This window comes from Ranitomeya imitator, chromosome 1, assembly GCF_032444005.1.
Source record: "Ranitomeya imitator isolate aRanImi1 chromosome 1, aRanImi1.pri, whole genome shotgun sequence".
Classification (NCBI taxonomy): Eukaryota; Metazoa; Chordata; class Amphibia; order Anura; family Dendrobatidae; genus Ranitomeya; species Ranitomeya imitator.
Genome location: NC_091282.1, coordinates 724,778,848 through 724,806,815, shown reverse-complemented (window position 1 = coordinate 724,806,815; position 27,968 = coordinate 724,778,848). Strand labels below are relative to the sequence as shown.

Here is a 27,968-nt window from a genome sequence, read left to right as displayed (position 1 = left end):
AGAAATGCATCCGCTGCCTCCATTGTGCAATGCGTTAAACGCTAGCGTCGGAATCTCTCCCCGACGCATTGCGACGGGGAGATTCCGACGCTAGTGTGAAAGTAGCCTTAGGACATTCAAACATGTTTCAACTCAAAAAGTGGGGCAGCACAGTGGCTCAGTGGTTAGCACTACAGCCTTGCAGCGCCGGGGTCCTGGGTTCTAATCCCACCTTGGACAACATCTGTAAGGAGTCTGTATGTTCTCCCCGTGTTTGCGTCAGTTTCCTCCGGGTTCTCCGGTTTCCTCCCACATTCCAAACACATACTGATAGGGAATGTAGATTGTGAACCCCATCGGGGACAGTGATGATAATGTGTGCAAACTGTAAAGCGCTGCGGAATATGTCAGCGCTATATAAAAATAAAGATTATTATAAAAAGTACCTAAAGTAAATATATGTTTCCTGCATTATTCTACTTGTTTCTAAAGAACAAACTATTTATATTACTGTGCCCTAGCTGCTGCAGTACATCATAACTAGGCAACTTATCTGCTGCAGATCATAATACACAACTCAGCTGCTGCTCAATAACATAATATACACCTCAGCTTCTGCAGAACATCTCAATGCAAACCTCAGCTACTGCAGAACATCATTATACACTCCTCAGCTACTACAGAACATCATAATACACACCTCAGCTGCTGCAGAACATCATAACACTTATCTCAGTTGCTCAATAATATAACACACACCTCAGCTGCTGCAGAACATCATAATACACACCTCAGCTACTGCAGAACATCATAATACACACTTCAGCTGCTGCAAAACATCATAATACTCAGCTGCTGCAAAACATCATAATACTCAGCTGCTGCAGAACATCTTAATACACACCTCATCTGCTGCAGAACATCATAATACACATCTCAGCTGCTGCAGATCATAATGCACCCCTCAGCTGCTGCAGGACCTCATAATACATACCTCCCCCGCTCCAAAACAGCATCATACACACCTCAGCTGCTGCAGAACCTCATAATACACACTTTCGCTGCTGCAGAACTCGTGGAGTAAAAAAAAAGGTGATTAATATTAACCCAAGCCTCCCTGGGCTCAGATGTGATAACCCTGTCAGTGCCAAAAGAACACCACTTGGCCATGTTGTGATTGTGAATTCACCTCTGCAGCCATGTGAGCGAAGACAGGGGCAATGATGGAGCGGCAGGGCTGGGAAGGCAGGGGTGTAATAGAGATGATTTTGTTATTTTTTTTAACAGAGCATGCTCATGGAGAACAAAGAAAAAAATGGGCAACCCATTTTAAACTGTGTGCTTTATTGAAGAACTGTTCTACTTTAAAAGTCTGGAATAATGTTTAACCCCATCTTCTCTCATAGTCTGTATTACCTGTATTTCTGGAAGCCATGAATAACATTAGCCCCCCCCCAGTGTGCACAGCAGAGAGAGCCCCTATTGTAATGGTAACCCTCTGAGCACCAATGCTTTATCACTGACCTGGTATAACTTGTCATGCACTGGCAGCTAAAGAGTTAGTCCTGGCATGCAGGATTGGGGGCTGACAATGCACCCTGAGCAGATACACCTGCAGGTAGTGGCCATGGTGGAAGCACAACCACAGCTGCTATACACTTGCACGAACCTGTATTTTCATTTAAGGTTATGTGCTCCCCGTGTTTGCGTGGGTTTCCTCCGGGCACTCCGGTTTCCTCCCACATTCCAAAGACATACTGATAGGGAGTTTAGATTGTGAGCCCCATCGGGGACAGCGATGATAATGTGTTCAAACTGTAAAGCGCTGCGGAATATGTTAGTGCTATATAAAAATAAAGATTATTATTATTACATTCACTTGTAGGTAATTTGTTGCACAATGTTTTATGACCGTCTGGTTCATCCGGAAGGTGATGTTAGAAATCCATGCATCTGCCACAGAAACAATATTATTCAGGTTCATAGAACGGATTTTCAGTCGAAGAAATTTCTGCGACAGATCTGCAGCTTGCGGCGGACGCAGAAATAAGGGCCGCTGTGCAAGAACAGTATATGGGTCCTTTGCAGTCCTGTGAGAGAAGCTGCTGCTTTGGAGGTGTCGGTGGGACCCCTAACTCTTGGACATCTGTGTGGCGGCACTGATAACGAGTAGCCCCAGAATCAGTTCACAACAAGTGAGGCTGGTGAATTCCAACAGCACGAATCAGACTTGTATGAAGTCCTCCCAGCTCTTACTCCTCCAGCACACTGGGGCTGACTACTCCTCCTGGTCACGTGGCTGCTCACATCACATCTCCATAGGTCCTTCAGCATCTACCTCGTACAGACAGCACTTTGTATTGCTCAGGAAAAGGAGGAGACATTGGAGTTCTCTGTGGCAGGAGCTGGTTGTGTGTCTCATGGGCGCCTGCTGGTGTGGATTATCTACATACAGAATAGACAGAGCAGGGGGATTCGTTTGCAGCCTGGACTGTAGAAGGATTGGAGATTATTGGATTAAGGTGTGGGATCCTAGATAGGAGGTGAATTATAGGGTCGATTCCCTTGCAGTAGATAAAACATGGGTGCCTGGTAGCTGGCGTGTACGGTTGCCATGCATATATTCCAAGCCTCATCATCTGTTGCTTTAGCGTAGATTCTAGATCCACAACCCATAGAGACCCATCCGTCAATGAGGTTGCACGACCACAGGTTGCCTTCATGACCACCCTCCATGGTCATTAGTAGGACTTATTGATCAGCCGGAGAAGTTCATGGCTAGGTGCTGACCTGGAGTTCAAGGGTTAGGAGAACCTTCCAGCACTTAGAGTAATTCTTATTAAATAGACTTTACCGGACACGGTGAAGCCCAAAAAGGAGGATGGATGGATGGTGAAGAAGCATGATCTACCCCGGCTCGGATAGCCTCATCAAGGGGCTCCTTCTGGCCACTGTGGCGCTAGGATTGGCAGGTAAGATGGGGATGAGGCTCAAATTCTGGGAGGAGAAGCGACGTTCTTACATTGATACTTTATGGCTTGCTAGAATATCACACAATTCTGGAAATACTTTAGGTCACAGCGTTGGCTTCTACCAAGTCGTTACATTTATGCGAGCGGCATCAATAAATAATAATTGATATTTAAATGCACCTTATTTTTTTACCTTTTAAGCCAGGTTTTACACATGTGGACGACTGCTTTAGAAACTCCGTCCCTGCTGTTTACTTACAGCGACTTACTGAGCAATAAAGATAATTCTGTGCGTTCGTCGGCCGTGCCATCAGTTATTGTTACAAAGAAAACTATTGCGACATTTCACGAGTTTGACCAAGTACAAGGTCCTCCTATGCTCCATTGGTACGGAGCTAGTTACTAGTAGTCGGTTAAAGATGGCCGGCGCTCACCTGCATGGTATGCGTTTTACACAGAGCACGTACCCATTATGGTCTAGGAGGCTGTTCACATGTCGCTTTTATTTATATATTGTGCATGGATCAAACTCTCCACTGCAAGTTTTCAAAGACTCACACTGCTCACTGACTGTATCCTTGTTGCGTCATTCTGTAGCCTGTAATTTGCCGACTGTTCGCTAGGTGAAGCATGAGAAACCTCCATCAGTCTTATTTTTTGGCTGATGGTAAAAACTGAGACACACTCTGATCAGGACATGGAAGGAAACCATCCTTTTTTTTTTTTCACATACAAAAAAAAAAATGGACAATTGAAACCTGTCGTACATAGTTATCAGCCCAAAGTGGGTGGCTCAAGGTTACTTTCTGTTGGTGAAAATTTGGTAACAAAGGCTTCCATATCCGGAGAAATAGTACAGTGATTGCTAAGAGAAATTTTGACTTATGGGCTAATGGCTAAACACAAAGCTCCGACTCGGATGGGTGAATTTGGAGACTGCAGGGTACAGACTGCGTTTGTGCCCAATTTCGAGCTCAATGGGCACAGTCAGAATGGATGCAGAGGCCTCTGTTCAACATAGGGGCCCATTTAAAAAAAAAAAAAAAAAAAAAAAGTTCCGCATGCTATTTTTTCCATTGCGATGTCTGTCTTTGTAGGGATGTGGCATGTATTGCGCTTTCCTATAGAGTAAAACGGTCGAAAGCCAAAAGAACACACTTTTGGCCTCCATGTGATGGATGGGGGCTATGGGAATGGTAAAGTACCGTATATATCAGAAAAAGCTCCCAGCAAAAACTGAAGGCTAAGTCACGGATCCAGTGACTATTTAGTCTTACGTCTCTTTCAGATATCTGTAATCATGGGTCAGATCTCAGACCACAATGCATGGACTGGCCACCCATCTCTTGACCCGAAGCGTCACTGTTTCATATATTTCTAAGAGGCTGTCATGCTCAGGTCAGGAGACGTGCAGGCAGTCCATGCTTATGATACGAGATCTTTCAGACGTCCGCGATCATGGGTCAGAACGCTTAGGGTATGTTTCCATGGGGTGTATTCCTTCAGTATTTGCTGCAGATTGGCCACTGCGTACATCCGCAGCGGCCAATCCGCAGCGGCCAATCCGCAGCATCCTGATGTTACAGTATAGTTGAGGGGATTTTATGCGTACAAAAGGGGACAGCGCTTTGGGCGGAGCGGGGTATCCACTGCATACAAAGCGCTGGGATTCCGGACCATGGACACATGCACTTACAGTGTATGTACAGTCTAGGATTTACCCCTAGATGGTAATAGGAGTGCTTTATCAGCCTCCTCATACCCCTTTAATGCTGTAAATGCTAAATGTAACGTAGTGTTTAAAAAATACCGGAAGTTTGTCTCTGTTCTGGACTAGTGCGGGATCGCTGTCAATCAAAGCCACTGCGCACTGGGAGCATGCCCACAGCCATGTCGCTGACATCCCGACATGTGCAAAGTGGGAAAGAAGAAGGATGGCTTCTGCTCCCTGCTGTCCCTGCACATGTCGGGATGTCAGTGACACTGCTGTGGGCATGCTCCCAGTGCGCAGTGGCTTTGATTGACAGCGATCCTGGACTAGTCCAGAACAGAGACAATTAAATTTAGTTTTTAAACACATACTTTGCATTTAGGGCTAATAGAGACATCGTGAAAATGGCATTAGGGGGCTAATAAAGCACTCCTAATACCTTCAAGGGGTAAGTCTTGATGCCAGGTCACCTTTGGGCACAGTCAGACGGCCGAGATTAGACCGCAGTGCTGGACTGGCCGGTGGCTCTCCCCACCCCAATGTGACAGCTTCATATATTTCTAGGCAGCCAGCTGTCACTCTCTGATCAGGTGAGCCGCCGGCCAGTCCGTGCATTGTGTTCCGATTTTATACGGTCGTCTGACTGCGCCCTTTTAAGGGAGTGTCATAACATTTCAGTAAACTACATAAGAACTTGGAAGTTGAGGATCCCTATCTTTGAGGTCGATTTTGATCTTTCTTGTCTATATATTTTCCCAGCTTTGTTAGCCAGGCTTTATCTTCTAGTGTTTGTTACTTCATTGGTTTCTGGTAATTTGGTCTATAAGGCCATCTACATAAGTAGGCTACTTCAGTATTTTTTAAGCCAAAAACTACATTCTGTCAACAGTAATATGGGTATGTTTTAGCATCTGTATTATTACCGCAAGTCCTGGCCTGATTGTGAGGCTACCAACCCAGATTGGCATTAATTATACCATTTATTATTAACCATTATTTATCCAATTATACTGATCATGGAGTTCAAAAGCCTGCGGTCGGGCCAGGAATTGTAGCCTTCATATGATTACTAAAATGTGCCAGCATTATGACCACCTGAATGAGGACAAAACAGATGAGGTGTAAATCTTCCATTACAGTTTTTCTATGTGTAGATTCCATTCTGGGATTTGACTTACAAATCTTGATGCAATATTCTGCCCACCATACTGAAATGTGAACATGGCTTAGGGTTAAGTGGCAGATTTTTGCACACATTATTCCATAACTGTAAATATACGGTTTGGAAAAATCCATTCACATGCTGCTGAAACTAAAGCCTTCTCAGGTATAGAACAGATTTTAATGGGGATGTCCAAAGTTGGGGATTTAGGTTAACAATCCCTCTTTGACTGCAGACTTGTGAATCCTCATATCATGCACACTGCACGTTCTTCCGGCCACATTCCAACTAGACTTTTGTCTGACCTCACTCAATACACTTGCATTGAGTGAGGCCAGCTTGTCTAGTTGGCATGTAACATAGTAACATAGTAACATAGTTAGTAAGGCCGAAAAAAGACATTTGTCCATCCAGTTCAGCCTATATTCCATCATAATAAATACCCAGATCTACGTCCTTCTACAGAACCTAATAATTGTATGATACAATATTGTTCTGCTCCAGGAAGACATCCAGGCCTCTCTTGAACCCCTCGACTGAGTTTGCCATCACCACCTCCTCAGGCAAGCAATTCCAGATTCTCACTGCCCTAACAGTAAAGAATCCTCTTCTATGTTGGTGGAAAAACCTTCTCTCCTCCAGACGCAAAGAATGCCCCCTTGTGCCCGTCACCTTCCTTGGTATAAACAGATCCTCAGCGAGATATTTGTATTGTCCCCTTATATACTTATACATGGTTATTAGATCGCCCCTCAGTCGTCTTTTTTCTAGACTAAATAATCCTAATTTCGCTAATCTATCTGGGTATTGTAGTTCTCCCATTCCCTTTATTAATTTTGTTGCCCTCCTTTGTACTCTCTCTAGTTCCATTATATCCTTCCTGAGCACCGGTGCCCAAAACTGGACACAGTACTCCATGTGCGGTCTAACTAGGGATTTGTACAGAGGCAGTATAATGCTCTCATCATGTGTATCCAGACCTCTTTTAATGCACCCCATGATCCTGTTTGCCTTGGCAGCTGCTGCCTGGCACTGGCTGCTCCAGGTAAGTTTATCATTAACTAGGATCCCCAAGTCCTTCTCCCTGTCAGATTTACCCAGTGGTTTCCCGTTCAGTGTGTAATGGTGATATTGATTCCCTCTTCCCATGTGTATAACCTGACATTTATCATTGTTAAACCTCATCTGCCACCTTTCAGCCCAAGTTTCCAACTTATCCAGATCCATCTGTAGCAGAATACTATCTTCTCTTGTATTAACTGCTTTACATAGTTTTGTATCATCTGCAAATATCGATATTTTACTGTGTAAACCTTCTACCAGATCATTAATGAATATGTTGAAGAGAACAGGTCCCAATACTGACCCCTGCGGTACCCCACTGGTCACAGCGACCCAGTTAGAGGCTATACCATTTATAACCACCCTCTGCTTTCTATCACTTAGCCAGTTACTAACCCATTTACACACATTTTCCCCCAGACCAAGCATTCTCATTTTGTGTACCAACCTCTTGTGCGGCACGGTATCAAACGCTTTGGAAAAATCGAGATATACCACGTCCAATGACTCACCGTGGTCCAGCCTATAGCTTACCTCTTCATAAAAACTGATTAGATTGGTTTGACAGGAGCGATTTCTCATAAACCCATGCTGATATGGAGTTAAACAGTTATTCTCATTGAGATAATCCAGAATAACATCCCTCAGAAACCCTTCAAATATTTTACCAACAATAGAGGTTAGACTTACTGGCCTATAATTTCCAGGTTCACTTTTAGAGCCCTTTTTGAATATTGGCACCACATTTGCTATGCGCCAGTCCTGCGGAACAGACCCTGTCGCTATAGAGTCACTAAAAATAAGAAATAATGGTTTATCTATTACATTACTTAGTTCTCTTAGTACTCGTGGGTGTATGCCATCCGGACCCGGAGATTTATCTATTTTAATCTTATTTAGCCGGTTTCGCACCTCTTCTTGGGTTAGATTGGTGACCCTTAATATAGGGTTTTCATTGTTTCTTGGGATTTCACCTAGCATTTCATTTTCCACCGTGAATACCGTGGAGAAGAAGGTGTTTAATATGTTAGCTTTTTCCTCGTCATCTACAACCATTCTTTCCTCACTGTTTTTTAAGGGGCCTACATTTTCAGTTTTTATTCTTTTACTATTGATATAGTTGAAGAACAGTTTGGGATTAGTTTTACTCTCCTTAGCAATGTGCTTCTCTGTTTCCTTTTTGGCAGCTTTAATTAGTTTTTTAGATAAAGTATTTTTCTCCCTATAGTTTTTTAGAGCTTCAATGGTGCCATCCTGCTTTAGTAGTGCAAATGCTTTCTTTTTACTGTTAATTGCCTGTCTTACTTCTTTGTTTAGCCACATTGGGTTTTTCCTATTTCTAGTCCTTTTATTCCCACAAGGTATAAACCGCTTACACTGCCTATTTAGGATGTTCTTAAACATTTTCCATTTATTATCTGTATTCTTATTTCTGAAGATATTGTCCCAGTCTACCAGATTAAGGGCATCTCTAAGCTGGTCAAACTTTGCCTTCCTAAAGTTCAGTGTTTTTGTGACTCCCTGACAAGTCCCCTTAGTGAAAGACAGGTGAAACTGCACAATATTGTGGTCGCTATTTCCTAAATGCCCAACCACCTGCAGATTTGTTATTCTGTCAGGTCTATTAGATAGTATTAGGTCTAAAAGTGCTGCTCCTCTGGTTGGATTCTGCACCAATTGTGAAAGATAATTTTTCTTGGTTATTAGCAGAAACCTGTTGCCTTTATGGGTTTCACAGGTTTCTGTTTCCCAGTTAATATCCGGGTAGTTAAAGTCCCCCATAACCAGGACCTCATTATGGGTTGCAGCTTCATCTATCTGCTTTAGAAGTAGACTTTCCATGCTTTCTGTTATATTTGGGGGTTTGTAACAGACCCCAATGAGAATTTTGTTACCATTTTTCCCTCCATGAATTTCAACCCATATGGACTCGACATCCTCATTCCCTTCGCTAATATCCTCCCTTAAAGTGGACTTTAGACAAGACTTTACATAGAGACAAACCCCTCCTCCTCTCCGATTTTTACGATCCTTTCTAAACAGACTGTAACCCTGTAAGTTAACTGCCCAGTCATAGCTTTCATCTAACCATGTCTCGGTTATTCCCACTATGTCAAAGTTACCTGTAGATATTTCTGCTTCTAGTTCTTCCATCTTGTTTGTCAGGCTTCTGGCGTTTGCGAGCATGCAGTTTAGAGGATTTTGTTTTGTTCCAATCTCCTCACTGTGGATTGTTTTAGAAATGTTCTTACCTCCTTTCTGAGTATGTTTTCCTGGGTCGTCTTTGTTCGAGTCTAATGTTTTTCTTCCCGTCCCCTCTTCTTCTAGTTTAACGCCCTCCTGATGAGTGTAGCGAGTCTTCTGGCGAATGTGTGTTTCCCAGGTTTGTTGAGGTGTACGCATGCATGCAAATCGCATACTTGAATCCACCAGCTCACAGCCTAGGAGAATCCTGCACACAGGATTCACAAGTGTGCACTCACATAGTGTGACTGCAGACTTGCAACCCAAGTCTGGACAGCCCGTTTAATTTTGAGAGATTTCTACAACATATCTGCTCTGTGTGAACAAACTCTAAAACAGCACAGCTTTTTTACATCCCTGTAATCATAAATGGGTACTCAGAAGTGTGGGAGTTGTTGCCTATCCATAGGATAGGTAATAACTTCCTGACAGCTGGGACCCCACTGGTCCTGCGAACTGGAGCTCTGAATCGTGGTCCATTCATTCTTAATGTGACCGCAGGAGATAGCTGAGTGCTGCAATCCCAGCCGTCAACACCCCATCAATCAGAAATGTATCCCTTACCCCATGCATAGGGGATAATTTCCAAACTTGAGAATACCCCTTTAAGGCTATCTTAGATCATCACACCCTGAGTTATGTGAAACATGTTTGCTAAAAATCTCATCAGAATAGCAGATGGGTCACTGACACACCGGTTATGACCTGGTTAGGAGTGTGCATACCCTGATGTAGGTCTATGTAGTATAGATATACAAGTAGAAGGAAAATCCTTTGGAGGAGGTTGAGTAATGGTGTTGTGAAATGCATCAATTTAGAAATGTCACATAGACACTTCTCTGCACGTGACATGGGGTGTGCCTGCAGGGGTTAACTTATCTCCTCTCATTCCATCTTGTACTCAACCTCTGTTACAAGCTGCAAAATGAGCATGAATTATACCCCGATACAGTCCACACACCCCGGATACACAAAAGGCTGCTACCATTCACCACACACGGGGTGATGAGCCCCCAAAATATACTCTACTGTCCAACCGTCAAAAGACCACACACTCTCCGAAAGGCTAAGGATTCTTTAGAGCACACAAGAACCAAACTTATTAAAGTTTTAATCTTTAATATAAAAGTGCTTACAAGAAAAAGTTTAAAAAGAGAAAAATAGTGACACAAATAAGCAAAACAAAAAAAAAAAAGTGAGAAACAACAGACAGAAATACCTAAACATTTCCATCTAACGTTATTCTTCTGTTCCCCTGGGGGAAGGAGAAATGAATTCTTTATCACATTCAGCTGAAGCTGACCCCACAAGTGAGCACCTTTCCATTGTCTCACCCTTCTTTTATATGCTCGATCCTGGGCTCAAGTTTCCAGGACGGTCTAGATTGTAATATTGAAATCGCTGCTCTGTAACTGGACCATGGGCTAATTAAGGGCGAGCACCGTATATATTAAATACCTTTTTTCTTCCAACTACCCCTTCTCTATGGTAAATAGAAAATGTCCAGTCTGGCCAAGCTTCTTCTCCCAGGCTGAGGTGTCAGGAATGACACCCTTTGTTGTCTCTGGGATACCCCTTGGTTCTGAGTCCTGTAATAAGAGTACGGTACTTAGAGGTTATGTCCTATATGTAGTGACAATCATATGAATGTCAGACTTAAACCAATGTTATTTGGCTGATGTTATCATTTCCCTTAAAACCTACTTTATGCCACATTTATTATTATAGTAGTAATATATTTATTTCTGCAATTGATATTGAAAAGTTGGTGCTACATGCCAGGCATGTCGGAGACCTTTTATCTCCTTAAAAAAAAAAAAACCTCATGGCTGGCATGTTTTTTTTTTTTTTTATCAATTATATATTATTTTTTGTGTATCTTTAATGCATTTTATGGCTCTTTTTAAGAAACTGAGAAGCATTAAAAAAAAGATATGCTCAATTATTATGCACATTTTGCAACAGTCTTGGCACCATTCCACCTAGTGTGTCCTAAATCGGCACAATACATAGCAGGCCCTTATTGCTATGCAACCAGACTAGAAATCTTACAAGTAGAAATGGCTGAATCAAAACACAGGATACTTAGAAATAAATTTGCTCCGACCACATGGGACTGTGTTTCAGGTATCATTGATACAAATGATGTACTAAAACAAACATTTGTTCGGAACCTCAAGAAAAGAGCAAACGTTTATTCTGATTTTGCTTTAATTGGTGACATAAATAAATACTTAGGGCATTTATAGGTGCATGGTCCTTTTTGGATGAGGTATTGGTGTGTTGGGCAGCAAGGTCTCGCTGTCGCATTGGTTACGTAGCTGCTGGCTAATGATAGCAATATGATAAAATATTAAATATCTCTCTCCTTGGTTAATGCTATGAGTCATCCTCATGCTGCGCCTCTGTTGTCAATACTGTATAAAAAAAAAATGCTCGGCTTCCTAGGTGAGTGATTTGGGCAGTCGAGAGAGGAATAAAACTACTTTCTGACCTTTCCGCCATGCGTCCGATACATCAAGTCAAGTGCTGCCCTTTCTGGAATAAGAAATCTTGAGGTCTGACAATGAAAATTCTTCATTTCCATGGCAATAGAATGTCAGCAATAGATCTGTGATTTAGATCCAAAGTATTGATTTGTGCTACATAGTTTAGGATAAGCTACGTGTGTTCAGAAATCTAAAGGCTAGCCCCTAGTCACGGGTGCGTCAATGGATCCAGCGCTGTCTACACATCAGATGATGGGCATGACGTTAGAAGCCCCCTTCCTTTTTGCTTCTTCTCATGTATGCCACAGTTAGTATTGATCACACCACACAGGGCGAAACAGCAGAGATCAGAAGTTTCTCTGATCTCTGCTGTCGGACTGGGAGTTCGGCAATGATTGGCAGCCGCATTCCCTCTATTACTCACATGGGCAATATCTGCCCACGCAACCTGAGTGATGTGCTAATACATTACCGGGCGCTAAGGTCCTCCCATTGGTCATGGAATATCAATCACAGCAATGTTCTTTTACGTTATACTATTCTTCTTTTGCAATGTTTGGAGCTTAGTGACAACCATCATTGGAATGTCCTTACGGAGTTGTCAGCCGGCTTCCTAAAGCGTAGAAATCTGCATTGTTATTGAGTCTCTCCCTCCTACTATCTGATATGGCATTTTTCAGTTGAACGGAATGACAGAACTAAATGTCCTATCCGAATATTTCATGTGAAATAGTGCAGTGTATAAGATGAGACATTGTAACAACGTACAAAATACATAAAAATACAAAATCATTATTAAACACTTAGAATACTGTGTACAGTTCTGGTCTCCGGTGTATAAGAAAGACATAACTGAACTGGAGCGGGTGCAGAGAAGAGCGACCAAGGTTATTAGAGGACTGGGGGGTCTGCAATACCAAGATAGGTGTCAAATTTAGGGTTACTCAGTTTGGTAAAAATCAAAGTCTGGAGCTATGTGCCCCGATCAGGAGATAACGTTTGATCTCTCTACCACATGATGTTGTAATGGCTGATTAACTACTAAAATTACCGTCTACCCCATTGGGATTTTGCCTTCCACTGGGTCAACATGTTAGGTTATATGTTGAAATCGATGGACTTAAGTCTACGTCAACCTTAAAATCTCTGAAACTCTTATATTATCTGATCTATATACATGTCATGAGCCATACAAGCAAAATAAAATTTGTACCTGTGCTTACACACAAAATTTGTGGAAAGGAATTATTTTGCTGCTCTATTTCGTGCACAACAAATTAAAACTTTTAAAGCACAAACCTGTCCAATATGTAGAAATTTTCCTGATTCTCATGCTCATTAATTTGCTAGCCACACTGTTTGTTTGAGCAGTTCTGCTCCATCAGCTTTCTGCCAGCACTACTGGTACCGGAAATTGCTTACCCTCACTTCCCAGCATGTAGTTCTCCAACCTTTGTCCAACTGTTTGCCTACACTAAACTGCAAATTGTCTCTTCAGAGAGGAAGAGGACTAGAACTCTAGTGCCACCTATTGGAAGTAGCAATCCTAACAGTCACTGTCGACTCTTTAGGCCTCTTTCACACTTCAGTCTTTTGGCGTCAGTCACTACCGACATAGTGACGGATTGACGGATCCGTCACAATTGTTGCGAAAACGGTTCTAACGGATCCGTTTTTTTGACGGATCAGTTACTTGGGGGTTGTCTGGGAGAAGTATCTACTTTTTGGAGCATGTGCAATTGAAAAAACGGATTGGGGCGACGGATCCGCCGAAAAAACGGTTGCGGCGGATCCGTCGCCCATAGGCGCCCATTCTATGGAATGGCGGACGCGACGGATCCGTCGCGATCCGCCATTTCGGCGTTGACAAAAAACGTTCCAATGTCCGTCTATTTTCAGAAAACGTCCGCCAAATGTCGACGGATCCGTCGCATGGCGGATGGAACGGACGACCATCCGTCACAATCCGTCACTAATGCAAGTCTATGGGAAAATAATGGATCCGTCAAAAAAAATGACGGATCCGTTATTTGAGGAAAATGGCGGTTTTAGACTGACGCCAAATAACTGAAGTGTGAAAGAGGCCTTAACGAGCCTTGTCACATGACTTAGGATAATAGCCAAACCAGAATCTCAATTTGCGGCTTTAAGTCTCCTCACCTCGACATGCTTATCATGTCACTCTTCGCAAGGAGAAACAATAATTCTTGGATCCCGGTCAGACGCCTCTCAATGAGCCAAAGCAGATCTCCACTTTGCACTGACGAGGGGCAGTACCCCGAAACACAGTGTCTGCAAATTGAGATTCTGGTTTGGCTATTATCCTAAGTCATGTGACAAGGCTCGTTAAAGAGTCGACATTGACTGTTAGGATTGCTACTTCCAATAGGTGGCACTAGAGTACTAGTCCTCTTCCTCTCTGAAGAGACAATTTGCATATTTCCCAGAGGAGCATTGTGGCTTTAAGTCTCCTCCCCTCGACATGCTTATCATGTCACTCTCCGCAAGGAGAAACGATACTTCTTGGATCCCTACACTAAACTGAAACCCCACATCTCTATTATGGTTGTATGCACTTTGATACAGAAGAGCAGGAGCAGAGACACATAGATCCAGGCCTGGACTGGTCAACAGGGGAATTCCGCGGTGGGCCCCTCTTGCAAGAACGGGCCACTTACCTCCTTATATGAGCACTACATGGCACAATATACTTAGAAGCACCATCTCATCGTTCATTTAACAAACTACTCAGTGTATTATATATTAGTGAGTGAGGGTAATGCTGGGGCGGACATATCAATGATGCAACCTGTGCGGCCTCACCGGGGCCCAAGAGACCACTGGGCCCATTTCCACCTCCAAAGGAAGTGGAGCTGTACTTTATGATGACCATTTGGGCTACAAAGGGTCCTTCCATTGTTCTTGCATAGGGGCCTCTACTCTGTGTCCACCAGTGGAGTAATGCAACATTTTCACGTAGGAGAACAGTAGACCCCCCAGAGTCATTGTTACTGGTGGACCCTTAGCACTCCAGTCTGACACTCCATAGACTGACCATTTCCTGTAATCTGTCTCTGCCTGTCTGCAGCTGGAAACAGATTACACTTCACAACAGGATGTAGAAAAAAAGTTAAGGCAGAAGGGAGGCGACAAATGGCCAGTGCAGGGATTTTGGCAGTAAGTAATTTAGTCATTTTATCAATAAGATAAAGTTGTCTGAAAGTGACCAATTAAATCAAATTAAAGTTGCTGACGAACTATTTACATCCATTACTAATCAGAAAGAAAAGCTTTATTGTGTAAAAATCAGTGATATTACTGTGTGCACAATTTTATTTGCCATCACTAGCCATGATGAAAGTGACCTTGCAATTGGCTAACAATCCTATTGTTCTTGGCCTGTGTGGTTTTCCATTTTCCCCTACTGTTATCCAAGAAGTATCGTTTCTCTTTGCGGAGATCGACATGCTAAGCAAGCCAAAATGAGGAGACTTAAAACCGCAATGCTCCTCTGGGTAATATGCTAATTATGCAAATTGTCTCTTCAGAGAGGAGGAGAGCTAGAACTCTAGTGCCACCTATTGGAAGTAGCAATCCTTCAAATCAATGTTGACCCTCTAACAAGCCTTGTCACATGACTTAGGATAATAGCCAAACAACATTGACTTGTAGGATTGCTACCTTCCAATAGGTGGCACTAGAGTTCTAGCTCTCTTCCTCTCTGAAGAGACAATTTGCATAATTAGCATCCTTACTGTTATGACATGCCTGGTGTCATGGATACAAAGTAGGAAGGGTCCATAATCACAGGGCTGGAGTTCATAGTGCACATACTAGTCTAATATGTCTAGGAATTGTCCTGGTTCTCATGCTCTCTAACTCGCCAGCCACAATCTATTAATGAGCATTTCTGCTTCATCAGCATTCTGCCAGTACTATTGGTACTGGAACTTCCTTTCCCTCACTTCCCAGCATGTATTTCTCCTACCTTTATCCAAAATGTTTCCATGCACTACAATTTCATAATAACTAAAATGCGTGAAACCTGCGGCACAAAATATTCCTTTGATCCAACTCTGACAGTAATTATATATAGTACTTTGTTTTTTTTCTTTCTGATTTAAAGGTGTTATCCGATCTAAACTTACAAGCCTGCAGTCACTGTGTGGTCTTCATATCACATGCACTGCATGCTTTGAAGATTTTCCAGTGCCGGCGTCAGGAGTGACGGTCAACTGAACACAAGTATGTGCTATGCATATTTGCGGCCACATTCCGACTAGACTGTTTCTGGCCTTGCTCAATATAGTTACATTGAACGAGGCCGCACACGTCTAGTCAGAATGTGGCCGCGAATATGCATAGCGCATACTTGTGTTCAGGTGACCGTCACTCCTGATACTGCCACTGGAGAATCTTGCAGTGCTTGTGATGTGAAGATCACATATATTGACTGCAGACTTGTAGCTTTAGATCAAACAACCCCTTTAAGCCCTTCAATACTGAATTAAAGGGAATGTGTCAGGACAATTATTTTTTTCTTACTATTGAAACCAGTGTTATGGCTGTATAGTTCCTGGCACAATAATAAAAATAACTATCATGTAGCAATCCAAATCAAGCTTTAAAGTCATATGCAAATTAACTAGGAAGTGCATAGGGGGCGTGTCAGTATGCCCCCAAGGTGCATCCAGACTAATTACCATGTGTGGCTTCAAAGCTCAGTTTCTTAGCATCAGCGCATCCGATTCCTACAAGGAAGGTATCATTTTTATTGTTGTATTAAATAACACTGGAATCAGTAGTAGAATGGTTCCCTTTTATATTACTACTAGATGGTGGACCGATTCTAACGTATCGGGTATTCTAGAGTACGGTATGTATGTATGTATGTATGTATGTACGTCACGCTTAGCACAGCCACGTAGTATATAGCACAGCCCATGTAACACAAACAGCCACGTAATATATAGCACAGCCACATAGTATATAGCACAGCCCACGTAACACAAACAGCCACGTAGTATATAGCACAGCCACGTAGTATATAGCACAGCCACGTAACACAGACAGCCACGTAGTATATAGCCCAGCCACGTAGTATATAGCACAGCCACATAGTATATAGCACAGCCCACGTAACACAGACAGCCACGTAGTATATAGCACAGCCACGTAGTATATAGCACAGTGCATCACTGGGAACGGAAGCTGGTGTTAAGGCTAGCGGAACGCACCGAGTAAATATAGATGTTTATTATTATTGATGTGTTCGCAGCCCGGGGTCCACCGTGCAGGAGAACCTGCTGCTAGTAGATGGTGGCACTATTTGGCGGTCTAGACTAGCTCTGTTACTTCACAGAGCAGCCGTGAAAGGAGAGCACTGCGCCCTGTTAGACTTCACAGGAGCACAGGCTAACTGTCCAACAGAGAGCAGTCAGTGGTCATGCACGCACACAATCTCCTCACCGGAGGTGCTGGTATTCTAGGGGCTTATTTCAGCCGGGTCCCTGAATACGATCTCACATGACCACACTGGCGCAAAGCACATAACTCAGAAAGATACTAGCGCATGGCCATGCGGACATGCGCACCTTATATAGCTGCAGCAACTACAGGACCTTCCAAAAAAGGACCAATGGGAAACTGCCACAGAACTTGAACAACTTCAGGACCTTCCTAGAGGACCAATGGGAATAGCTGCAGTACCTGAGCATGTGACCCTTGATCTCCAATGAGAGATCTTACCTTGGGCATGCTCAGAAGGGGAAAAGTAGGACTTGGTCCCAAAGATGTCTGCTCGCTGCTGCCCAGTACTGGCTACAATGGCAGAAGCTGGAAGGACAGCAGTAACCCTTCGCACAGTGTCAGACACAGTGTTCAGTGACACTGAAACGCTGGGACCGATTCCTCCGCTGAGCAGGCTTCACTGTGGCTGAAGAAGAATGGTAGACCGCAGTGGAGATGGCTCGAGATTCCCCCTGTGCAGAGGCAGGAATTCGACCCCTAACAGCTGGCGGCAGCATCGCGCGCATCGGGGGACATCAGAAGGTGAGCACAAATTTTTTAAATTATTTTTAATATTATATCTTTTTACTATTGATGCCGCATAGGCAGCATCAATAATAAGGGTATGTGTCCACGTTCAGGATTTGGTCAGGATTTTACGCAGGTAAAATCCTGACCAAATCTGCACCTGAGGTCACTGGCAGGTCACCTGCGTTGTTCTTGCATTGTTTCAGCATTGTAAGGACATGCTGCGTTCTGAAAAGACGCGCCGCATGTCCGTTTCCGTGGGTATGCACAGTGGAGACGGGATTTCATGAAATCCCCTCTACTATGCTGCAACATCTGGACGCTGCAGGTTTGACACTGCGGCTCAACGCAGCGTCAAACACGCAGAGGTTCCTGAACGTGGAAACATACCTTAAAAAGTTTGTCCGGGATTGGGCGACACACTGGCACTGACTGGAGGGGAGCAGGGAGGGGCCAATTCGCAGCCGGACTAAGCCTTTCGCTGATTGGTTGCGGCCGGCATGCCGAGACCAATCAGTGACGCGGGATTTCCGTGACAGACAGACAGATAGAAGTACCCCTTAGACGATTATATAGATAGATTTTATAATGGCTGTATTTTTTTATTTATGTTTTTGTTACCCTCAAGCCAATTAGCCTGTTGCTAGATTTTTATTTATTTATTTAATATATTTCTCTACTATTAATCATTACATACCGGTAGCCACGTTACCGACACATGTAGAAAGTGCTTATACCGCAGTGTTCGCAGGATTTTTTTTTTCTCCCAGGTATTTCATTTTTTTTTCAGGCTGCCAAACAGGAAATGAGATACAGATCCTCTCTCTTATATCTCCGGGGAAACATTGTAGCTTCTCGTGTTGCAAAACATCTCTGTACAGTGACATCACTAATGTGTTTTTCTCAGTTTCCTTTTTTTGTTTGTTTGCTTTTTTTTTTCTGAATTCATGAGTCAGACCAGCTCATAGATCCACTAAATCTGCAAGCGTCTGTATGCCACAAAGAAAAATCAAGGTCTGGCTGCAGTGATTTACTGAAAGGAAAAGCAAAGGAGGGAAATATAAAAAAAAAAAATCTCAGGAGAAGAAAATTCTCAATATGTAATTGGAAATTCGATCAGGGCAGTGTTTGTCTTCTAATTAAAGTTACACATAATAACATTTACCTTACGATTTTTTATAAAGTATTTAGAAAATGGTAATTCAAATTTAAGCCAGATTGGGGAGTAATTTCCAAAAAGTCAAATTTAAAGGGGTTGTCCGGTCAAATAAGAAAGCCTTGCTGTCACTCTGTGACTGAGACTATTGAAATGTGACCGCAATGTACGCTGTCACGATTCCTCTGTATTTTACATTCTGCTTATTCATTCGATCACATACCTACTAGACTCCCGTGCTTCACTTAATTTTCTTTTATTGAGAGCACCTGGGTGAGACTAGTCTGCATGTGACCACAAATTTCATACTTGCATACTTGTGATCGCACACCTTCAAGGGTGGACTTTAATTCTCACGATGGAAAACGCCTTTAGTCAGCGGCCTGGCATAACATTGATCGCACTCTCATTAGCATAATCCGACCGATTTTCTTGGAAGACTGAAAATATGGCGACTCAAGCCTATATAACATTCATCCACTCAAATGTTTCAAGTAGAAGCAGAAGAGGAGGGTAGGACACCACATTCCTGCAGGGTTTCAGGGTTAACCCATTAATATTTTTTTCTCCTTAGATTTTACTGATAGTCTTGTTCTGTCTTGTCTGGTAATGGGAGTTCTGTATGGACTCTGTTGGTGCTGCTAGGCTAGTAAGGCCTGATGTAAGGGAGTTATTCTACTGTATGAGTTGCCTGTTACACAATTTTGGAGACATGATTCACATTTTGTGCTATTTTCAAAAAGTAACTATTTCCGTGAAAGAATTGTGATTACTTTATAGCCCCCCCTCCCCCGAAGCTTAAGGGTGGTGTAGGTGTTCCAAGCCGCATCTTTTGTGTTTTTACATTCATTGCATCAGAAATAAAGCCCCCATACACCATAGATGTGCGGCAGCTGAACGATTTTTCGTGGACAACTCTCCCAAGTGATCCCGGTCCGTCTAGGCGGTATTTTTGAATCCTTATGGGACCGCTGCTCCCTGGAACGAGACCGCTACTGCCTGGCCACCCACAAACCAAACATTTAGGACATATCACATTCGCATGCTCCAAGTTCTTACTATCATTTCCACAAGCTTTGCGTAAATTAATAGTACAAAAAAGACAATTTCTAATATTTCTTATCTGCAAAATATGCTTCTTTCCACCCTTATGAGCCACCTTTTTTTTCCTCCTCCCTGCTGTCTGATCCCCTTAGTAAAACATATTAAATCCATCTAAAGGTACCTTCACACTAAACGATATCGCTAGCGATCCGTGACGTTGCAGCGTCCTGGCTAGCGATATCGTTCAGTTTGACACGCAGCAGCGATCAAAATCCTGCTGTGATGTCGTTGGTCGGGGCTAGAGGGCCAGAATTTTATTTGGTCGCTGGATCTCCCGCTGACATCGCTGAATCGGTGTGTGTGACGCCGATTCAGCGATGTCTTCGCTGGCAACCAGGGTAAACATCGGGTTACTAAGCGCAGGGCCGCGCTTAGTAACCCGATGTTTACCCTGGTTACCATCCTAAAAGTAAAAAAACCAAACACTTCATACTTACCTTCCGCTGTCTGTCCCCGGCGCTGTGCTTTCCTGCACTCACTGTGAGCACAGCGGCCGGAAAGCACAGCGGTGACGTCACCGCTCTGCTTTCCGGCCGCTGTGCTCACAGCCAGTACAGAGAAGCACAGCGCCGGGGACAGACAGCGGAAGGTAAGTATGAAGCGTTTGTTTTTTTTACTTTTAGGATGGTAACCAGGGTAAACATCGGGTTACTAAGCGCGGCCCTGCGCTTAGTAACCCGATGTTTACCCTGGTTACCGGCATCGTTGGTCGCTGGAGAGCGGTCTGTGTGACAGCTCTCCAGCGACCAAACAGCGACGCTGCAGCGATCCGGATCGTTGTCTGGATCGCTGCAGCGTCGTTTAGTGTGAAGGTATCCACAAATGGAGTCGGCATCCTCCAACCTAAAGGAGCTAACAGCAGTAAGTAAAGGCAAGATCACTGAGGGATCAAGTTACAAAGCCTATTAAACTCTATGAAGGAGTTTCCTCCTCCGTGCTAACTAATCGCATGATCCTCTTAGTAAAACATCTCAAATCCATCTCGGTAAAGGCAAGATCACTGAGTGATCAGGTTACATAGCTTATTAAACTCTGTGAAGGAATTTCCTAGTTCCTGCTGTACAATCGCATGATTCCCTTAGTACATCATCTCACATCCATCTAGGTAAAGGCAAGGTCACTGAGGGATCAGGTTACAGAGCCTATTAATCTCTGAAGAATTTAGGAGCATTCAGCACAGTGAAAGATCAAGCACATTATTCTGCTACCTCCAGCAAGATTTTTTTTTTACATCTGCGGTATTCAGTCACACCACTTACTGATGTTTCATGTCCTCCAGGCTGTTAAGTCTGCCTGTGTGCTACAGACAAAAAAGAGCAATAATTAGTGATGAGGGAGTATACTCCTTGCTCGGGTCTCCGAGTATTTGTTAGAGCTCAGAGATTTAGTTTTCCTTGCCTCAGCTGCATGATTTACAGCTGATAGACAACTTGAATACATGTGGTGATTCCCTAGCAACCAGGCAACCCCCACATGTGCTCAGGCTGGCTAGCAGCCGTAAATCATGCAGCTGCGTCAACAAAAACTAAATCTCTGAGCAGTCACAAATACTCAGAGATCACCCGAGCGTGCTCGAGAAAACCTGAGCTACAAGTATATTCACTCATCACTAGCAATAATCCATCTCTGCGTGCTGTGTATGGGAGACATCATAGCAGCTTGTCTCCACCTACCAGCTCAGGGACAACTGAAAATAAGGGAGAGCCTGCGGAAAGGAATAATGCAGGCTACAAAGCATGCAATTGCCATAAATAGTGCTATTTCACATGTACAAACACATTGCAGCTCATTCTGAAACGTCATCTGAATTTACAGATTTGCTTTATATGCTTGAGGTGCTCAGAGATGACCAGAAAAACATTTTGAGGCTGTCATTGTTGCCAAAGGTTGTATATAAAAAAATAAAGGGTGCCTTTTTAAACCTGTCCTTGTCATATACCAAGTTTCTTCTTATTTCTTTATTTTTCAAAGACTGCATGTATGGTGACAGGTCCACCTTTTTGTTGAAAATTTTTGCACATGCTATAGAAAATATTCTAATGATACAACGTTAGTCCATATCCACTTATGGCTGAAGATAGTGTTTTTTTTTTTTTTAATAAGTAGCCAATAATGTTGACCGCAACTTTACAAGCATTAGATAATTCTAACTTATGTAACACATTACCTATGACTACACGGTGGCACACCCAGGCAAACTGCAGAATCACAGCCTTATATAATTACTACTGTATGCATGCTCTTATTATTTCACATAGGGGTTTTATTAAGGCAGTGAGGGAGATGAGAAATCACAGGGTTCTCGTAAATGAGCTACTTGCCCTTATAAATTGCTACTGTATCATTAACCTTCGTGCTGTTTGCTCTCTTACATACTTGGCAGGATGAATTTTTTCTACCACTTACAGATTAAAGGGTGTTTGCCAGCCCAATCCAATAGTATAAACTGAGCCCACGGTCTTGTAGGGGTTATAGCCCCTAAAAAAAAAAAATCCCACCTTAAGTGATCGAATTGCTTCCTACAATCCGTAGAAATGGAAGTATGATCAAATATGCTAATTAGGGTGCTCGGTGCACTGTACCGCCCAATGGTTTACATGTACTGCATTCACTGGCTTGCCTGAGCCTTCTCTTCAGTGGTTACTCCAGGCAAGCCAGTGCTGTCAATCACCAGTTAGGGAGGCGTGGGCCTTCAGAACAGTGCTGCACAGAGGGTGCACCGAGCCTACTAATTAGCATATTTCATTAAACGGTAGTTTTTGCTGAACAGTCAATAATTAGAGCCTTACAGAAGTTGTCCACTACTAGTACACCTCCTTCTCCCGGGGACAGAGAGTGCCGACACCGCGGGAACAGCGCCAGCACGGGAGGGGAGTATAGGCTTTTTTTAGTTTATCGGGGCCAAACATTTAGATAAAAAAGGGGTTGTCTACGTAGTGGTTAAAGGGAACCTGTCACCCCCAAAATCGAAGGTGAAATAAGCCCAACAGCATCAGGAGCTTATCTACAGCATTCTGGAATGTTGTAGATAAGCCCCTGATGTATCCTGAAAGAGGAGAAAAAGGTTAGATTATACTCACCCAGGGGCGGTCCCGCTCCGGTCCGGCGCCTCCCATCTTCATCAGATGACGTCCTATTCTTGTCTTCCTGCCGCGGCGCAGGCGTACCTTATCTGTCCTGTTGAGGGCAGCGTAAAGTACTGCAGTGGGCCTCTTTGACCTTTCCCGGCTCCTGCGCACTGCAGTACTTTGCTCTGCCCTCAACAGGACAGATAAGGTACGCCTGTGCCGGAGCCGCGGCAGGAAGACAAGAAGAGGACGATGATGAAGATGGGAGGCCCCAGACCGCAACGCCCATCGGATTGGACCGCCCGCCCAGATGAGTATAATCTAACCTCTTTTTCTCATCTTTTACGTTACATCGGGGGCTTATCTACAGCATTCCAGAATGCTGTAGATAAGCCCCTGATGCCGGTGGGCTTAGCTCACCGTTGATTTTCGGGGTGACAGGTTCCCTTTAACCCCTTTAAGGTGGGATTTGGATTTTTATAAAGGCTTTTAAAAAAGATTAATTTTATTTACTTTTTTAAGAGAATGACCCGATATTGAGAATTCAAAAGTCTTCTCTTGTAACATTTGTTCCTCCTCATATTCTGTTTAGAGAATAATTACAAGAAATTTTGGCATAGAATACGATTTGCTTCTCGGCAATTAAAAGTTTTGTCAACTCCTGTTCAGTCTCATTAGTGGAAGTAGTGGCTGTAAACTATGCAGCGAACTTATGTAAGCCTCTGTTCACAATAGGCAGCATAACGTGATTGTGTCTCCGACAATGCGACCATATCACTCACCCCGTGCACTTTTTCATTGCCACAGGAGAAGGTCAGGGGAAAACCGCCTGGTTTTATTCACTTATGGAACCTAAACCATATTTTTTGTTAGCAGGTCACAGAAATACAAAATTGGGAGAGATTAAAAAAACAAACAAACAAAAACAAACGCAATTAAGGTTTTATTCAGACATCACTGATTTTTTTTTTTTTTTTTATGCTGATACAGACCTTTATTCACCAGTGTTTTGGATCTGATTTAATCTGTGTTTTGTCAGTTTTTACCATCAGGGATTCATCAGTGTTTTTTTTTTTTTTGTTTGTTTTTTTCCAATTTGGAAAAAATAATTTACTAAGCTTCTCTTATATATATCAATGTTATAAACTGACAGCACAGGGATTCTACACAAATGGTATTGTGCACGGTCAGTGATTTTCATGGACTCGGGTCTGTGCACACATTACTGTTTTGTCACATTTTTTTGTGCGCAGTTTTGTCACAAAACCTGAAGGGTTTCCTAATATCAGCAAAGTGAATGAGAATCCTGAAGTATGTTGCTTATTTTTTTCTTGCAGATTTATATCTGCAGCATGAACTTTCTACCAGTGTTTTTGCTGCAGATTTCACCCATACTAATGAATGGGGAAAAATCTGCACCAAAACCACAAGTAAAAAACGCATGGGTTTAACCCCTTAACCTGAAGCCTATTTTCACCTTAATGACCGGGCCAATTTTTGCAATTCTGACCACTGTCACTTTGAGGTTATAACTCTGAAACGCTTCAATGGATCCCACTGATTCTGAGAGTGTTTTCTTGTGACACATTGTACTTCATGTTAGTGTGCTTAGTAACCCGATGTTTACCCTGGTTACCCGGGAACTTCGGCATCGTTGGTCGCTGGAGAGCTGTCTGTGTGACCAAACAGCGACGCTGCAGCGATCGACATCGTTGACGGTATCGCTGCAGGGTCGCTTAGTGTGACAGTACCTTTAGATTTAGTCAGGCAATGGTAATCTCCTGCTGATAAAACACTGATTGTACAGCTTAATAAGTGACACATCCCTAGAATCAGGCTCTCTTGCTTTATATTATGCTGCTCGCAGATTAAATAGCAAAAAAAAAAACTGACAACAGATCCCTTTAAGAACCTGAATTGACAGCACGGACTTGTAACTTCACTATAGGAACACAAATGTGCCCAAATACGCTCATCTGAAATCTTCCAGTTGTAGCTGTAAGTGAAAAATGCTCCTGGTAATCTGTAATCAAAAATACATAATGTGTCACTGGGCTACAACATGGAGTACTTGCACAAAGAAAAGTGTTAAAAAAAACTTTTGACAATGATAAAAACATAATATATCTATATCTACACTGTTTGCATTGGAGACCAAGCATTCCTGAACCACTTTTATTTTTTTTGCTGTAGCAAAAAAACCCATGAAAATATGCAAATGAATGCCACTTCTTTCTCAGCCAGATTTCCCCCAAGACTGTTTCCTTCTTCATTCTTATATTTCGTGTTCCTTTAATTCCACTTTCATATGCAAAAGAAATAAATTTTGGTGATTTGCTAACTTTTGTCTCCTGCATTTAATTATCTTCTTAGAAATGTTTTTTTTCTGGAAGCTTCCTTTAAAATTGTGAATCGACAAAAAAGGAGAAATGATTAGAAGGAGACATAAAAGGGCTGCAGCAGAAAGGCAAACAATGAATGAGACCTATAAATCCTTCTTTGTAGGGTGGAGATAATCTGTTTATAGGACCAGTATCAGCGGACACGTCGAATGCAAATTCATAATTTACCACCAGATACATTTGCAGCTTTTGTTCTTTTCAGTTCGTACCAAAATCCATGTAAAATCCTTTCTAGGGGCTCAAAGCAGAACCCTGTAGGCTTCGCTCACATTACGGAAAAGTGAGACTTTCCATTGTCCATCCGCTCCACCCCACAGAAAAGAAAAGGAATATAGCACTAGCCTTATCATTTGTACTTTTTATGGATATTGGGCAAATAACCCTAATTTTTGCAAAAAAAAATACGTGAGACAGATCATATTTTAAGAGAACCATTATTGAGGAACATGAGCAGTGTCAGACTGAAGAACATTGGGCCCACCGGAGGATTTGATTCGGAGAGTCCACCTTTCTCCCCCAATAAAGAGCCCCATAGCAAGGTTTGCACTATGAACTCTCCTGAAGGAGAAGCCAGGGCCCACCGGAGGATTCTCCAGTTCTCTGGTTGGCCAGTCCAACCCTGACATGAGTAACATAACCATATATACAGTTTGGGGGATGGATCATGCTGACAGATTCCCTTTAAAGATCTTTCTCGTGTCCATCATACTTATTCTTATTTTATGTGATGACTCTTTACGTAGCTACAGATTTCATGCGAGTTCAACAAAATGACACAAATCTTAATTATAAGGGACGGGCCTCAGCTGGTGACTGTTACCATCATTTCAGTGGAGCGACATGAGTGCAATCATTTGGAAAGAGGTAGCCCCATTCTATATCAAAGCTCATTCACATGTCCGTTATTCACATTTTTTTTCATGACCGTCCCATGGGGCTGTTCACATGTCCAATTATTTTCCATGGACCAAACGGTTCATGCAAAATCGTGGAGACGCGTCCATTAGTGACCTTTGAAGTGACGGATCAAAATCGACAATGTAAGTCCATTGACCACACTGTCCATTTTTCATTGACTAACAAATAGGAAAAGACAGTGAAAGAAAAATTTAATTTCTGATGAAACTTGGGACGTTTTTCTCGTATCTCAAAAAACCTGATGGCTGAATAAGTCCTAAAGCTAGTAACACATGTCCTAGTTTCCAGAGATCTCTTCACCGGCCACAGGTTATCAGAACTGAACTCAATAGCTTCATAGAAATATATGAGGCTATTAAATTCAGGTCTGGATACCCGTGGCCAGCCTGGATATTTAGGTTCGTACATGGATGTGAAACCTGCCCAAGGGCTCATGATTGTATTTTCATTTTGAGTGCTATCTGTTGAAAAAAAAAAAAAACGGATTGCATTCAGACCAATCATATTCAATGAGGCAGAGCAGATGAACCATTTTTTTTTGACTGACCAAATCGGCATGTGGAAAAAAATTGCAGCATGCTAACATCGGATGAGATTCGCCCATTCAAGTCTATTGGGGAAGTGGGATCCAATTCATGGAGTGGGAAGGTGATAGTCTTATTTTACGCAATGGAGATATCATCATAACTTGCAGTTTGTAAAGTTGCGAAATTCCAAGCGATGCTTTTGACTATGATTTTATCAGCTATGACCGTCTTTTTTTTGTTTTTAGAACATATAAACAATAGGTGTTTAATGGGGTATTTTCGTGTTAAACATTTATGGCTTTTTGCCAGGGTAGGCCGTAACATTTAGATAGTCAGGGTGGGGTAATGTTCAAGAATAAAGGGACTCTTGTCCCTTTTGGCTTTTCTCCAGCAAATCTCCTGTTGACTCGTTGTCCAGAGATCTGCAACACAACTTCATTCTTCTGAACTCGCCAACCTCACATATGTGATTGAGGCTGTTGGGTTTGGGTCAGGAGACCCGCTGCCGGTCTGGACAGCATGGTCCGTACTTGGGTCATGAATGTCAGCAGATGCTAGATGGTAATGACCCCAACTTCTCTATGAAGTGCTTGCAGAAGCCTTTGTAGACTGAAAGATAAATATGTGCATGTTTTGTGTTTTTTTTTTTTTTAAGTTCATTTCAAGATTTTTTTTTTTCTTTTAATCCAGTGTTTTCCTTTGTAATCATAGCTCTGAAACTATTGCAGATGTTAGAGACAGTGAGTGAGTAATAAGCCTCCTGTTGTGTAAGTCAGGTTGCCATTCTTAACATATTCCCTGAGAAACGCATTAGGCATCAGTCATCATCTCCACTTGTCAATGCATGGCAAGAGGCTGAGGAGATACAGCCATGGTGCCCAGCTGTAAACTGTAGGTAGGTGCATTCTTCATTCAGTCCGCCCACAACATAAATGCATCGGTCTTCTGTCATGTAAATGGAGGTGGATGGGATCCCAGGCCTCTGTTTTTCGAATATTCTAACAAGCTACTTTTCAGTTTGAAGTGATGGCAGAAACCCAACAAAGTCAAACGGCAGCACTCAGCATGATGTTACACAATGTGCTCCTACATATAATCTGTACAAGAGAAAGTGTTCAGGGTATAATTACAAGAAGAA

At 42.8% G+C, this 27,968-nt stretch overlaps 1 protein-coding gene across 1 annotated transcript in view; it reads left to right on the top strand.

The window, feature by feature from the left end:
• Positions 1-2,327: 2,327 nt before the first annotated feature.
• The window catches only part of TYRO3 (TYRO3 protein tyrosine kinase), a 287,406-nt gene continuing 261,765 nt past the window's right edge, over positions 2,328-27,968 (top strand). Inside the window, exon 1 of the mRNA XM_069732534.1 lies at positions 2,328-2,951. Coding sequence (XP_069588635.1) covers positions 2,882-2,951 — 70 coding nt within the window. The 5' untranslated portion in view covers positions 2,328-2,881. The remainder of the gene's footprint in view (positions 2,952-27,968) is intronic.